Source organism: Lonchura striata, chromosome 4 (genome assembly GCF_050655825.1).
Source record: "Lonchura striata isolate lonStrDom1 chromosome 4, ASM5065582v1, whole genome shotgun sequence".
NCBI lineage: Eukaryota > Metazoa > Chordata > Aves > Passeriformes > Estrildidae > Lonchura > Lonchura striata.
The window spans coordinates 11,251,828-11,268,361 of NC_140706.1; the positions used below are offsets into that span (position 1 = coordinate 11,251,828).

General features: G+C 37.8%; 1 protein-coding gene across 18 annotated transcripts in view; it reads right to left on the reverse strand.

Annotated features, from left to right (window-relative positions):
• Nucleotides 1–1,174: 1,174 nt before the first annotated feature.
• Nucleotides 1,175–16,534, reverse strand: part of SORCS2 (sortilin related VPS10 domain containing receptor 2) — a 528,299-nt gene continuing 512,939 nt past the window's right edge. For 4 of the 18 annotated variants that reach the window (XM_085578503.1, XM_085578508.1, XM_085578509.1 and 1 more), the window contains 4 exons: nt 15,936–16,035; nt 14,628–14,730; nt 5,997–6,154; nt 3,550–3,849 (listed from right to left, as the gene is read on the reverse strand). In XM_085578503.1, the coding sequence (XP_085434629.1) occupies nt 3,689–3,849; nt 5,997–6,154; nt 14,628–14,730; nt 15,936–16,035 (522 nt within the window). In that variant the 3' untranslated portion in view covers nt 3,550–3,688. Of the gene's footprint in view, nt 3,431–3,549; nt 3,850–5,996; nt 6,155–14,627; nt 14,731–15,935; nt 16,036–16,534 lie in introns of those variants that run through there. The other 14 variants (XM_077782740.2, XM_077782736.2, XM_031504585.3 and 11 more) reach the window with 14 other exon arrangements.

Genomic DNA, 16,534 nt, shown 5'->3' on the forward strand with positions numbered 1-16,534 from the left:
ATGTTGCAGTGCTACCATGTAACAGTATGTTCCAATAACAGTGTTTAAATAAAATGACCTTTTTTTTTTTCTTTTTTACCAGTGATGCACTTTTTTTGAATTATGCAGTTTTTTACATTTATAAATAATTGTATCTGGTTTCAGCAGAGAACTTTTAAGAACAGTGATAATTACAAGTGAAACAAAGAAAGTTAAACCACTAATAATTCATACTCACAAAATTCTTTTGCTCTGATGATCCTGAACAAACAGTAATTAATTTAGCCTCACAATGCCCCTGTGAGGTAGGTAATTACTATCAGCCCCATTTTATAGGTGGGGAAACTGGAGCACATACAAGGGAAATAACTTGCTCAAAGTCTGAGTACAGAATCCAGGTATCTGACAGTCATCTGTTTCTTAGCCACCACATCAACCTTCCCCACTAAAAAAAGCTTAAGTGAAATAAATACAAATACTGCATGTGTGCATGCACACATGTATGACTAGCACTTGTGCATAGAAGCAACTCTGTGTTTCTGAATACTCATGTAGCAGGATTTTAGATACATATAAAGAATTATAAGTTAAGATATCATGGATGTAGTTAAAGAGATTTGAGAACTAGCACTAGTGAGTCTTTTCATTTACAGATAAACCAAGACACCATGAATGAGAAAATGGCAATAGTACTTTCTCAGTTTTAAAATAATTCATTTAAAAATTATTCTTGGGAGGAAATCAAAGGCTTCCTTTATTATCTGCTGGGTATTATTAATACAGTTATGGTAATACCAACATGTCTTTAGAAAACAGTTTTTAAGACATGACAAGCCAGCCTCACAGGAGTGCTGCATGAATCAATTATTAAGCATTGGAAAAAATTATTACAGGCACTACACTGTGCTGAGTGTTAATTAGAGTACCAAGCAGTTAACTATTCTATCATATTCCAAAAGATTCCTGTGATCAGAGACACAAATCACCCTGAATTAAATGTATAAAAGTATCTGTTAAAGCATAAATTAGACGTGTGACCTAGTTCCAACAGAGTCCTTTACCAATCAGACTAACTATGTGAGAACAACCCCAAGCTGGAGCTTCCATCCCATTTCTTGTCTATGAAGATGGTTTGCCACTCACCTGCCCTATACAAACAACCTATTTCAGGTTTATTTCACAGGAACAAGTAAGATGGTTGCAGTGTTATTTTATTCTCTGCTTCAGCTCATTTCCACTAGAAGAAGCAAGAAGAGCTGGTGAGGAGAGAAAGCCCCTGGTGCAATGATCCCAAGAGTTTCCAATTCACAACATATTTTGTATATGTACTTCTCTTCAAGAAACGCAGACTCAGATACATTTAAGACCTTGGATTTCCACAGTATGGCATACAACAGCCAGCCAGGGCATTGCTTCTCTGTTAATAAGTTTATATGGCACTATACAACTAAATAGGCAGAAATCTTAGAACATTTTTGTAATTGTTTTCCTGAGTGGTTTGCAAGTGCTTTTCAGAATCTTCACTTTAACTTTCCCACCTAGTTCATTACAGTAAGATTTTCTTGTGCTTTACTCATACATCCTAAGGGGTTTGTGAGAGTCTACAGTACTACACTGAATTACTACATCCCAATCCGCTTAATTTGATAATAATATGCTCTATATTCACAGCTACATGGAAGAATGATTCCAATGCATACACTGATTTTAAGACAGCTCTTTTCTATTTGACTAGCCTTCATTATTTTCTGTTTGCATATTCTGGACAGTGCACTATCTGTATCCTTCTTAAACAAGGTGGTAGGTGAGTTTGTCACTAGCATCAGTATGACATTCGGTGAGTACAGAGTTATTTATTCTCTATCAAAGGCAAAAAGTGAAGAGATTATATAGGTTTCTGAGAGAAGCATCCTAATCGCAGGGAGCTGTGACACACAGGATGCCAGACATTTAAACTCACCACACTATACCAGTCTTGTTTTCTGACATGGCTAAAATAAACCACAGAGTAAAGACAAGAGGAGTGTGGATTCACTGCACTGCCATTCCCTAGGGATGCAGAGGTCAAGACTAGGAAACTCTGACCCAGCTGACAAAACTGGGATGAGGAAACAAGGACCCCACTCACAAGCCTTTCTGCAGGCAGCTCCTCCAGAAGCCCTTCTCCTGCTGTCCCTGCAGAAAAAGGGGCCAGTGGCGGAAGGGACTGAGAGACACCCCGTGGTGATGGGAAGGAAACAGGAAGCCCTAAATCCTAAATCCCTTCCCATCACCCCCGTGACCCTTTGGGTTGTCAAAGCAACCCAAGTGGAAGAGGTCAGGTTGGGGTTTGCCCACTCCCACCAGCAACGGGCAAATGCCAGGGGAAATCCCAGAGGGATGCTGTGGGAAGGAGATGGCTACCCAGCCCTTCCCAGAGCAGAACTCTGACCCACCCGGCACAGCTGCCCTTAGAGCAAGTTTTTAAAAAATAACCATACAAAGAAAGCTGTGTAAAAGAGGTATTTACACTCTCTGGAAATTTAAAAAGAGACAGGCCACCAGCCTAGGTTTTAACAGGAGAACTCATCTGGCACCTGCCATCATCCTAGAGGGGCTCACTCAGGCCTAAAAGAAAAGAGCAACTAAAATTACTGTCTTCAAGTGAAGGCACCTGGTCTGGAAATAGCATCAAGCTGGTGTTTTTCTTTCACATGTGATGGGATTGGGGGAGATACCGGTGCTGATAGTTTGTCAGGACTTGCTACACCTACAAGAGCATTATTGTATATTACAAGATATCCTAATTAATATTTTACTTCCTTTAATCCTCAGAAGGGCCTAAGCCTAAATATGTTAGATTGTCTCACACATGTTTTAGTTAAGAGCTGGTCTCAACTAGGAGTGCATTTGTCTCTCTCTCAGTCCTTTCCCAGTACAGAAACACTTGGCCTACTAAAAAAAATTGTCATTGTGATCAACCATCTTTTCTGTTCTAGTCACTTGTGTAAAAATCACCTTTCCGTGCTGAAGATTCCCAGCCTTCCACCGAATACCTTAGTCAAAAATATAATTAAAAACTTTCAGTCAATCATTTTAAAAATAAACATAAAGAAATAGAGCATATACAGAAAAGAAACAAGGTGGCATTGAAGGTGCCTAGGGCTACAAATTTGCTACCATTGTTTGAGTTTTGGTCGAAATGAGTTCCCAGGCCATAGAGTGAGCACAAGACATGTTATCCTTCACCCTTGGTAATTGATGATGGATGCTTTTTTCCACAGGACTGATAAGAAACCTCCTCTCCATCAGCATTTACAGCCATGTTTGCAATTTTGGGACATCACCAGGGAAAAATAAAATGGTACAGTGAAGAGTCTTTCGGTTTTTGTGTTCAGCTGCAAATATCAGCTAACCAGGTAACTGTGCATCTCTCTGGAGTTGATGCTCAAAACCACGCCTGAGTGATTGCCTAGGAAAATACAGAAAAAAAAGGGCCAACATTAGTGTATTTAAGGTACTCCACATAAAATCCCCCTTTAATTGCAGAGACAAGTAAATTGCATAAGAAAGTGTCTTTATCAAACAACAGGTCAGGTGAAGGTTGGTGCAACAGCTCCATGTACCTACAGCACACTTTTGCACAAAGCTTTTGCTCATGGTGGTGGATTTGTGGTGAATTCCTAGGGTTTCTATCCCAGTGACAGCATAAGTTGATTCTCTTTGTGGCTTATAAAGGTGTAGTTGTCTCGAGGGGTGCAGGTGAGGGAGGAGAATGGAACCTGAGGCGTCCATTCGACATGCCACTGACCTGGGACTGGACACTGACCGGCATCAGCAATAAGGGAACTCTGTAGCTGTTCAAGTTGCCACTTCTCCCAGAAGGAGTCACTGCAAGGTAATGGTGTTGAGGAGTCCCAAGGTGGGGGTTGCGATAAAGTAGGCAACATAAAATATATAGAAAACAAAAAAAGTGGATGGGTGAGTCTGGAAATACTGTACTGTGGAAATTCAAAAGTTATGAGAAGAGAGAACAAACAGAAACCCAGTCCTGTAAATCCCTGCTGCACATGGAGCGGAGGCGGCTACTGACATCTCCCAAGAGGGAGGGAGAAAGCTCACCAGAACTAGAAGGGATCTCCATAGCATAGGAACCTTCTGCAAATAATGTAGTAAACCAGAATTTAATATAAAGCAGGGATTGTAATGTGTTTCATACTCTAAATGAGATAAAATAGAGTATCATTAACAGGAATATTTTCTTGGCAGTACTGAGCAATACCGGAGCTAGTGGAAAGTATTGCAAGTAAAAAAACAATAGAGCGAGCAGGAGTGTAGCTTTATGTATTAAATAACATCTTCTGTCTAAAAGCTGTACAGTAGATGACAAATACAAATTATTATGATCCACAAAAATGAGCTTTTTACAGTCTCCTGGAAAGTCTGCTGCTGCAGACAACCTGGCTGAAGCACAAATCACCTGAAAAATCACATTTATGTTCTTATGTCATCAAAACACCATGATCTTGTACTCTTTAACCCAAAAATAATGCTCTGCTCAGATGGAAGATTTCTGTTTTCTCTGAGTAACAAGTGCAGGGCGACAAGAGATTAATTCTAAATGTGTTATAAATCAGGGTAGCATTTCTTTATTAGAGCATCCCAAACTGCCTTCTTTTAAATAAGCCATGAGGGATTTTCTACCATTAAAAGAAGATATGCTTTTGTACATTACTAGAGATGTTTGAATGCTCCACTTTAATAGGCATTCCTGCAAGAACCTTGTTAGCATTCAGGTTCTCCTCTAAAGACCCTGGAGACAAGATGACCAAACAAATTTAACATAGACTTTGTTTTTCCAGGTTTGTTTTTGGAACTAACTCCGGTAAAGTCAGGAGAGCAACAAAGGTTGTCTTACAAAATTAGAATGAAAGCAGTGATACTCATACACAAGTTGTCAAAGAAGAGATAGAAATACACAAAGCAAAGCAAGAGGCTGGATTCTTCCCTTGTGTTCAAAGCTAACACCTCCAAGAACCTAGAAGCAGCACACAGTTCTGCAAATGAAAATAAAGACATTGACAACAAACAAAAAAGGTGAAACCCAAGCTAAAGAAATCTCTCGTCAGACCAGGTTCTGTCTTGCCCAGGCTACCTTGGGTGCAGCTAAAACACATCTTCTTCCTTGGGGTTCACAAAGACATTACAATTGCCTTTCACATCATCAATCTGCTGCTACAAATCCCAAAAGCTTTGGATCATCTGATTTATTTTCACAAAGTTTCAGAAATGGAACTGGGTGTTTTTTACATTGTCCTAAAACTTTCAGACTGTGACCTGAAAGCAGTCTGAAGATAATGTATTATATATCAGAGCTCCATGTTGCATTAAAACTAGCCACAGGCCAGAGGGTGCCAGGATTTACACTTCCACCTGACACTGAAATCATTTGCACTGAGAGATACTCACAGAAAATTTCCCTCATGGGTTCTTTACAACCACCTCATGACCTCATGAATACTAGAAATCAACAGCTAAATTAAGGAAGATTTATGATACTTTTAATACATGGAGAAATTTAATGTTTCTAATAACAAAAACTTTAAATTCCTTTGGAATGTGAAGGCAAATAAAACACTGACGCTCCATACAATCCATCTGAAATCACAGAAGCATTGACTCTACAAATCCTTCTGGCCTGAACTCAATTTTCCACTAATTCAGGGGATTATTGAGTCAATTCAACTGTTGCAGATCATATCCCATTCTACCAAATATAATTTATCTCTCAAATTGTCCAAGTCAGTCTCCTGACATGAAACTACTGTGTCTGTACTCATGCTCTATATAGCACATCATCCATACATTAGGCTGTACCTCAAGTAAGCCAAAAGGTGATTGAGATAATCCCTTGTTAGTGGTGTTACCATTTGCATCTTTTTGAGACTGAACAGAAAATTAAAAAGAAATAAAATGAAAACAAACATCAATTTAAAATTAACTACTTATGAAAATTTATAAGCTAAAAACGAAGTTACCTCTTGCGTTACCTAGTGTTTGAGAGTCCAGATCATCATCAATAAACTCCTCACCCTGGATGATGTTCTGGGTGTCCTCACTGTGATTAACAGGGCTTGTCATCTCCTGTTCTTTTTCATTGTGCATCTGAGCGTAGACATTTCTGCCTGGCAGTTTCCTAAATGGGACAAGAAAAAATTTTGGGATGAAATTCTTTCATGTCACACACATTGGCATCAGAGGAGAGCTCCAGCAGGGCAAAGTTGTTCCAAAACAAAAAATTATCACCAATCCCATCCTTCCTCAATTCTGTGATTATAACCTAAACTTACCACTCTTTGTTCTCTGTCACAGTTTTATGTAACTGCCTTATCAGGATCTTCAGACTAACATAATATATAAGCATTCATTTTTAATATTGGCAGACAATGAACAATGTTGAAAAAAAATACTAAGGCCACAGAAAACCTATTTTAAGAACTCAAGCAATCAAAGGGCCCAGTGGATGTTCATTCTTGATCCCAGATGTCTTCACATACATTAAGCTGGGCTGCAATCATCATCACGTCTCCCTGAGCGTGTGGGCTGACACTGAAGTGTGATAGCATCAGATGGCACTCATAGTCAATCAGGGACAGGGGGAAAAGTCAGGAGGAGTCCTGGAGACAGGGAATGGAAAGGAGCAGAGACTGAAGAGTCAGGAGGGCAGGACCAAAGAATAAGAACATAAACAGGCATCAATAAGAGCACAAGACAAGGGAGGCTGGTTAAGTTTAGCAGGCAGCACTGAAGGAGACACAGTATAAAGTTTTTGACTTGCAACTGATGAATTAGGCAAACTCCACAAGAGACAATAATTCACTCAGTCTGACTGGAATCTAGAGAAACAAAAAGCATCTTATTAAATTATCACCATGGCTGAGACTGGGAGGCTTACGACTTAATATTGATAAGGGGCTCTTAACTAGAATAATTTCAATTAGACTTAGTCAACTCAAAGGGAAAAATCAGGGACTGCTAGCTTTGCAACAGATTCTATGGTTTAACCATTCCTCAGGAGCCATGCTCTTTGTGCTGTAGCTGTGTTCACCTGCAGTCTGCCTAGGCACATGAGGACCTCCTTTCCCAAGCACCAAGCAGACACTTCTGATTAGGGAGCTGCAGGCTCTGAGCTCCATTTCCTACAGTGCCAGAAGCTGCTTGACAGCTTGAGCAGCCTGACAGCAGATCATGGCTGTCAAAGTCTGTGCTTAAAGCCAGATTATTACAAAGGGTAGAAAAGAAAAACAAGAAGAAGAGAAAAAAACAGGGTTGAACATCTGTGGTGTCTGTTGAGCCCCTTTAGACAGTGAGAGAATAGAAAAAGTGACACTAATTTTTAGGCAGCTCTCTAAAAGCAACCATCTCTTGCTCCATATTACAGCAGCAGTTTAAAAGCTGGATAAATATACAGATTATTCTATTTTCTCTAGGTTTTTGAAGAAGATATGTTTTAAATGCCATTTCACAAGAAGGTGTCTTTAGCAAGGGGCATCATTTTAGTTTGGGATAAATAAAGTTACTACAATAAGCTATTCTGAAAAACAACTTCCATTGCATCAAAGTAATAAAAATAAATTGAATTTACTAAAAAATTAGAGATGAATTAAGATAATCTCCTCCCTTTAATCTGAGCTATCCAAAAGATAAATTGAGTCCTATATATCTACACAAACACACATATTTGTAAAGGTATGTGTATACCCCCCCACCCCCCACAATTATATCTCTAAATAAAAAAAAATAGGTATTTTATCCCACTATTTGTAAGCAGTACAAAACCAAAAGGAAAAGAACAAGGATGGAAAGAAGGTCTGATGGCACGATGCTGTGCTATTATGATCACTTCAACTGGTCTGAGGGCTCCTCCAACAAAAACATACACATAAAGCCAAGCCCTGCATCACTCTCCTTTCATTATATGGATAAAAAAAAAAGCCATTTTGTAAGAGGGAAGGACATCCCTCATAACCAAAACTAATACATTAGGTAATTAATTTTGATTTTTTTTCTCTAGGGCCAGTAACTCCAGATTGTTTTTAATGGTTCTGGTAATGAAACTGGTCATGTGGAGAACTATTCTCTCAATCAGACCTGCATCAAACCTGTCAAACTGCTCACTTTCAGTCCACCATCAAAAGCCTAAGGGAGACAAAACCCAGAAGAATGTCTCTGTTACACATCTGCAGAATTAGCACATATGTTTCTATAATAATTATAGTAACCTTCTCGGAACTATTTCTGACAGATTGGAGTAGCATCAATGGCATTATCAAAACAATTTTGACATAACAAAAATGTTAAACATCTAGAACCCATATGGCACATCAGACCTTTGGAGTTAAGAAAAGGGAGAAGAGCTGCTAGTGTGACTACTGTTTATGAAACCAGGTTAACAAAGTGTGTCCTTTGATGTAAATCCTGAGGCTTCAACTCGCGGCTCCTGCATGACTTACTAGTTAGAAATAACCATGAGAGCACACATACTAGTAAACATATTCAGGAAGAATGAAGAAACCTCTGAGATTCACAAATAACCATTAAACATATTGTTGTTAAGACCATTTCTTTATGGTTTAAGAATTAAAGGATAAAAAAAAAAGCGCGAGCTGTTGTTTCTCCCTTGCCTTATCCTGCTAAATTCTTCTAAGTACAGATCCTTTGTGGAAGGTAAAAAGCTGAGGTACTCAGCACTTCCACACTTTCCTTTGCTGCTCACACTTACATGGAAAAGACTGTGACATTGAATGGATTGGAGGAAGGAGAATATCACAGGCCTCGAGAAGACATGTAGTCTGTAGGCATTAGACCTTTTATACTCCACAGAGATGTCTCTGTGTTTCATAGTGGTTCAGGCTTACAAGGAACACACTCCACCTGAAGAAAATGATAGTCCAAGCCTTTCCAAGAGGCATTTTTAACACATGTGCCGGATATTCTGTTTACAAGGGACAACCACACTGTGGGATGAAATAGGATGTGGATACTGGAGCCTCACGAAAGATGGGCCTGATTCTGGCAATTTTGGTTCTTGCTGCACTAACATGCAGGAAAGAGGCTGCCACCCCCATTTACACAGAATAAAACTAGTGTACCCTGATGTGCTTTGCTCTTCTTCAAGTTGCAGATAATTTTGAGTCCAATGTAACTGTTTGAAGCAGGCAGAGTTGAAATTCTTGGGTCTACATAAAAGACTACTGTGAAAACATGACAAGACACGAAATTTGACCCAAGAGATTTGTATCAGCAATATAAAAATTGAAAGCACATTTAGAAGAACAGACAAGAAGAGAAGATTATGCAATAGGTTCTTTGGGGGCTTAACTCATCTGCAAAATGCATGTGCTTCACATCCATCACTGGAGACAATTACCTCTGCAGAGCAGCACTCCATGGTTTACATTTTTAGTTCCTTTTGTTTTTCCTGTAGTATTTTATTTCAATCGTGAAAAAGAAGAAATATTTTGCCTGCCTTGAGGACCATAAAAATATGAGCTAGAGATGTAATTCTGCACACCAGTATTAAAGAACATCACAGCACATGATTTTCACCAAGTTCTCCAAGTCCCACAAAAGGTCATCCCTTTTAGAAGATATTCCAGGAAGTATTTTGTTTTCCTTCCTTTATTCACAAATTCTAATCAATTCATACCCCAAACTGTTAGCACTTAAAAATGTTCAGCAGGAAGGAACAGCAGGAGGGGGATGCAATATTGATTCCTACTCATTTAAGCTCTAGTTTATTTGGCTTTCAGTTCCTTCTTTGTGGAAAAAAACATTCATTTGCCTTTATGAAACTTCATTTATTTTCCAGAGGCTTGATTAAAATTCAGTTTAGTATAAAAAATATGAACATATCCACATGGAAAAGAATATGGAATAATGTAGCATTCCCTTGGAATTTAAATAAAAATAACAACAATAATAATCCATTAAACAGAATATTGTGGTGTTGACTTTATTATGTTTGGATAAATGTTCAGATGACTGACTTCTTTGTGCTCGAAGGCACTCCTGATATACTTGCCTCTTTCATTTCTGAAATCTTTTCTGCATGCTATTACTTTGATTTCTGAGGATGTTTTTACAAAATATTATGGAACATTAAATTAGTGCCTGGTTTTTTTATCACTAAAAGGCATGGATTGGGACTAAGCTTGCTCTCATGGAACATAAAAGTAGTATAAGCAAGGTGGGGAAAAAAAAGATAGCTTTTCTTCAGAGACTGAAAATGAGATAGTAAGTCAATGAGGCAGAAAGATAACACAGTTCTGCTCCAGATTGTGGAAATTACCCAAGAGGGGATTTTCATTTACCAAAATTGGTACTTGATAGTAGCAGGCAAAAAAGGAATACACACAAAATGGTATAAATCTAGGTGAAGACGATTCATGGTGATTTGTGAAAACAATGCATGCAGCTTTAAGTAGTAAATAGTTTGCAGTAATAGTTTGCATACAAATTAAAAGGTGAAGATTTTCATACTCTTTCAGAGAATTGAATTTGCTGCAATTAACCAGGTAAAATACATAAGCACAAAAGCCAGCTATGTGCTCTGGTTTGGCTACTCAAATATCCTAGTATTATATAGAAATGAAAAATAAGAAAATTATGATTTCAGATCTTCTGCTAGTAGCATGATGATTACATGGCAGCTTTGATGTGGCTAAAATATAATTTTCCTTTCCTCCACTTTGCCTGGTGCAAACAGTGCTATTTCCCTTCTCTATGCTGTTGCCCAGGATCCCACACCATAAAGCTTCTTCTGAGAGCATGAAGAAATCTTTTCTGGATGGCAGCTTGAAAACCACAATAAAATACAAACGTTGCTTCAAAGGGAATGGAAGAAATGTGTTTTTACTGAACCAAATCTAGTAAAGATGGCATAGTATAAGAAAAATATATGCAGATCCCAGATCTCCATTAAGAAATAGCCCTGGATTTTTCAAAATTATTTTCCAGCTGCTTCATATTGTGGTCAAAAGAAGCAGCTGTAGTCCATTTTACCTGGATGCTGAAACAACTGGAGCATACTAGTGAGTGTTGAGCCTCAAACATGTTGCTTGCTTGAGGCACCTGCTCTGTGGTGCTTTCCATGGTCAGGAGAGCAGAGCAGAGAGGGCAAAGGCACTTCACTCATGGCTTGCCCACCACTCAAACCTGCTGACAGTGCTGCTCCTCCAGCACAGCCATGGTTGGTTCACCTGCAAGGAATGACCCCTTTGCTCATTGTTGCCATTCTCCAAATTCCTCCCCTAAACTATCTGAACCAAAAGCTCAGATAAACCAAACAGCTCATTTGCTGAACATCATTGCAATTAGTTTTTAAAAACCCATCACATTTATAATTTAAAATTTACTTGCCATATACGGAGTAAAAATAGCCCTAATCTGAAGTCTTTATCTGTTCTGATCACAAAGGATCAAACCCCTGTGTTTTCTCAAAACATTTTGGCTTCTTCATTTTTTTCCCCTTTGTTTAAACCAATGAACCACTTTTGGGATTGCCAGGAGTCACTTCATGAGCTCTGGGGACTCCAGCACCAGTTTTTCAGGAAGTGGCGGGATGCACAAACCATCAGATAAAGTGAGGGGTACATGAATTTCAGGAATGGGGACGTGAAATGACAAACACTTGCTATTTTACAGCATGTAAAAACAGAGGCCAGCAGTCTTCCTAGTCAGTGCTTAAGTATTTGGGATTAGGGCATATTAGAACAGACAGCCATGACACCTCCGGTTTTCCAGCAGATCATAAAATTATAGACTTCAGGAAAAATCTGGGTAGGATACCATGCTTGGGAACAAGATATTTCAGCACTCAGAAACCTGGGGGCAGTTTGGGTGTGTTTTGCCAGTTTCTATCAAAGCTGTAGGTCTACACAAAAGCCTGCAACTTTCTCTCCTTTTTTCATGACAAGTCCTCAATTATGTCATTGCAAATAGATGACGTGCTTTTGTGTATGAAGCTGTAACCTCCCTGCCAATCCAGTTATTATCTTATTTTGCAAGACAGTTTTTCCATTTTGCATCTTTGCAGGTATCAAACTTAACTTTGAGCCAGCAAAGAGAGAGAAAGAGAGAGAAAGCAGCCCAAGACATGTTCATGCAATCTCCTGCAAACCACCTGCTTTGCATGTGCTCCAATGCTAGCTGCAGGTCCTGTAGATGCAAGCAGTGTAGTGATAAAACTAGGATGAAAAAAATATTTCACTGAGGTAAGGAAAAAAGAGTTAAAAAGAGTTTTAACCCTTCTATTAATCTATATGAATGAAGGGAAGGCACTACCGTATGTCTTCCATCTCCTCCTTAGGTTTGTAAATCATATATCATAATTATGGACAGTATTATCCTTTCAACACTTTACACATCTGTAATTTCTCTGTGGAATTAAATAATATTTTTTTTTACCCAAGTTATCTGAGTTTCTGTAGGCCACAGTAATTCTGGAATTATCACCTAAAATTGAACATTTTATTGCTTATGGCATTCTTTCAGCAAATTAATTTTTAATACCCAGACATATAATAGCGAAAAGTCTCCTTTATCTATTATAACCTGTAACTTCTATATCTATAAAGGGCACTCATTTCATGGCCTCAGTCCCTGTGGGCCAGTTTGTAAACTATGTACTCACTATACTGACTTTAAAGGGACTGTACTTCCAATAAATACTCCATGGGGATCCAGCAGTGCACCAACCATCTCCATGACCACAGGAAAGATTTTTTAAAAAGGATTAAAGATTTTGGTGGGACAGGAGTTCATAGGGAACCCATGAGGGAAAAGCATGCAAAAATCATTCATGTGATTTTTGAAACATACCACTGATTAGATGATCAATATTCTTTGAGGAAGAAATTGCAAATGAAGGATGCAGCAAAAAAATTGTCAATTTTGAAAAGCCTAGAAGTAATATTTTAAAAGGATTCTTTCAAATATCTCAGAAACAGATAAGATACAGACTAAAATTGAACAATACTGCATGGTCATTCATCAATGCCAACAGCAGTTTTTAGGCTACTGGCAAACTTTTGAATATATCTCACAATAGTCCTCACTTGCATCTAAATTACCCCCAGCCCCCAAATGTAAATGCAAATGATTTTCACAAATTATATACAGAAGTGTGAGAGACATTAAAGCTCACAGTTTGGAAATTGTACTGTATTTTCCTCCTTTATAAAAGCTCTACTTATAAAGCAATGGTTCACTGGGCATTTTAGAAGGAACGCAAGGAAGAATATGTTTCTATTCCTTTCTTGAATATTTTATACTTCTTCTACCATGCCGTAATTCTGACTGTTATTTAATTGCTTTCATTTAAGAGCTAATAGAAGATATAAATCAGAAAGCTTTTAAAAGATATCACAAGAAAGTTTTATGATTGAAATACAAACAGAAAATTCTCCATTGTATTTCTATTGAAATAATATAATTACATCACATCAACCATTTTTATGTTTTTTCCTTGCTTCAGGCACCTAAAAGAGCAAAAGGGTTTTTTATTCCATTGTAGACAGTCTGATACAGTATTCTGTGCTTTATCCTTTAAAGCAATCAGTCACTATGAACTCTAAAACACTTAGGTTCTTGAAGAAAAAGGGGTTTTTCTCTATTGACATAAAAATATTTTTGCTAAACAATCTCTTAATGCTAGCTTAATTTACCACTGTCAAAAACTTAATGCTGCTTCTAGTTCTATAAACACATATTTATTTTAAATAAAAATCACGCCTTAAAAAATGAGGCAAATCAGTATGAATCCTCACTGAGGAAGGACAATGGAAGATGATGATGATGATGATGATGATGGTGATGATGATGATGGTGATGATGATGATGATGATGAAGGCTAGCTTCCAGTATGCTCAAGCCCAACAGCTTCTGAATGGCCCAGAGATTAAGTAATACCAGAAGGATAGACAATGACAACACTGCCCCATGAACAAGAACAAATGATTTAAATTGCACAGCAGCTTGGATTAAAATCAATTGCAGACTAAAGAGATACCAGACTGCTCAAGGTTGGCATTGCTCAGTTTTGAGAATATGCTCCGCACAGGGGCCGCTTGCAGAAACATTTCTTCCCTCCACACACTCTAGTGCCAAGCTAATGCTAATTTCTTTCTGTCAATCATTCTCCATGGCATTGCCTCAGCAATTAAAATGTAATGTGTGCAAAGAGAAGCCCCAGAGCATTACATGCTTCGATAAAATCAGTTTTTTAAGCAAATCAGCATTGCAGATGCACTCCCTAGTTTTATCCCTAAATTCCGATAGTTTATTCATAACTGTTAGGAGTAATGAGAAGGGAATTAATCAGGAATAATATTTTAGTCCAACTCGGATTCTTGATGGTATTATTTAGACAAACTGAACAAACTCTCCATAGTTCCCATATTGTTGATATTTATCTGGGAACACAGCAAGTAAAACAAGCATCAGTGCAGTACCTTGACGTCTGAAAAGTTCAGAAAAATAGGACTTTCAAAGTCATGTACTTCTTGCAATTCTTCAAGAAATCTTCTTTATAAATAACAAACTCTGTCTTGCTAATCCATGGATAAATCTAATTAATAAAATGCATCTATTTATTAAGGTTTACTTGCCTTTTGAACTTGTAAAGGATGAAAGCCCCAACTGCAACTAGACAAATAACAAAGAGAACCACAATAGCCCAGTAGCCACTGCCTCCTCCAATCCTCTGAGAGTCTGAAATACAGAATAAAAAAACATTTTTGCATGTCTCCTTCCACATCATTCACATTCTTGAGCATTCTTTTCTATTCAATTGTCAGGTCAAAAATATTGGTTGCTGTTTTTGCAACCTCTTCTTTTCACTCCATCTGGCTCCTTCAGAAAGGCAAAACCACAGCATTACTTGATGACTTGTTACTGAAGGACAGAGGGACCATTCAAAAAAATAGAAAGCAAAAAACAGCACAATCCAAGATCCGGAAGATTTAATTATTTGCATACTCAGTGGTTGTTTGGGTTTTTTTCAGGGACTCTAAAGATATCATAGTAAATGATCACACCCCCTAAATACATGCTTTGTAAAAGCAGGGATGTATTAATTTCACAGATGGAGAAACTAAGTCTCTGAACAATAAACAAACACAAACAAAAGTTACAGAATATTCTCATAAAATATTCAAGTCAAAGCTGGACTTTCTGGTTAAAACATCATTTTAACATCTCTCTGTTTAAAATACACACATACTCTCTTCAACCACCAACAATGAATCCAGGGTGGCAGGAATTGCACACAACTCCCCCTGCTCCTGCCCTATTTCCATTTGTTTTGAACAGAGAAAAAAACTTTACTTATCTCAGGACAGGATTAGCAATGTGGAGACCCTACAGCAACCTTCTCATTAGTTGATCAGAAGCTCAGAGACACATGGCAGAGATGCAGCAAGCCTTGTGTCAGACACATCTAGTCACAGCAGCAGAGTTAATGGCTGACACGGGGCAAAGCAGTTCTGCTCTCTCTAGCAGCCAGTGCAACCTAAAGTGCTTTTAGATCACCAGCTGAGCTTTTGAAGCCTGGTTGGCTCTTCCTTCAGAGCACTATTTTGTACAACGGAGGTATTTAATTTATGTTGTGGTTGCACAGAAAAAGCAAGAAGCATGTGATACATATCACGAGGTATGAAAAAATGGAAGCATCAAAAAAAAATTGTCTGGTTGTGATTGTTAATAATGACCAAATGAAAATGTATACATATATACATGTATGTATATACATAAACATATATAATAATATATGCATATGGTAACAAGTACCAAGTAAATATATGTATATGTGTTATATGTACACATACATATTGGTATCAAGATTTTCTTCTTAAATTATTAGAACTTGAATAGGCATCTGAAAGTTGGTCTATTGATAGTTTTTGTTATATATTTACCTGAACCGGAGTCAGCTAAAGTCACTAAGACCCAGTATCCTCCCCTCAGGAAGAAACTGATGTTGTGTGCATTCAGGGCCTGCTTTATAGCTGCTATTCTCTGCAAATACAACAGAGAGAATGTCAGATGTCTTATGCTCTGTTCCACTTTGAGACACAATGTTTTAAAAAGGAAAACCTCTGGTTCTTTAAATGGTGAAAGCACTTGTCAGTAATGAGCTGAAATCTAAAAGAAATTCAATATTTAAAAATCAAGCCCACTCCAGAAGACATAAAAGCTGAAAATGACACAATTTTATAGCCAAATCTTTCTTTTTGATTACCCAAGTCTTTACATTTACCCAGTATGAGACAGACAGCAAGCAATTTGCACACACTATTGGGTTTACCTGGGTCATAACTCACACAATGCATAATCCATATTAAAAAGCCCCCATTATTTTAACCTATCAGAAGAAAACCTGTGATATCACTTTGGATTTCTTGCCATGAAAATTAACTACTATTTAATCATGAACTGCATGTCATAATTTACCTTACCTCTTTACCTATAATGGAATAAATTACATTTATAGCTAATTTTTAACAATACTCCATAG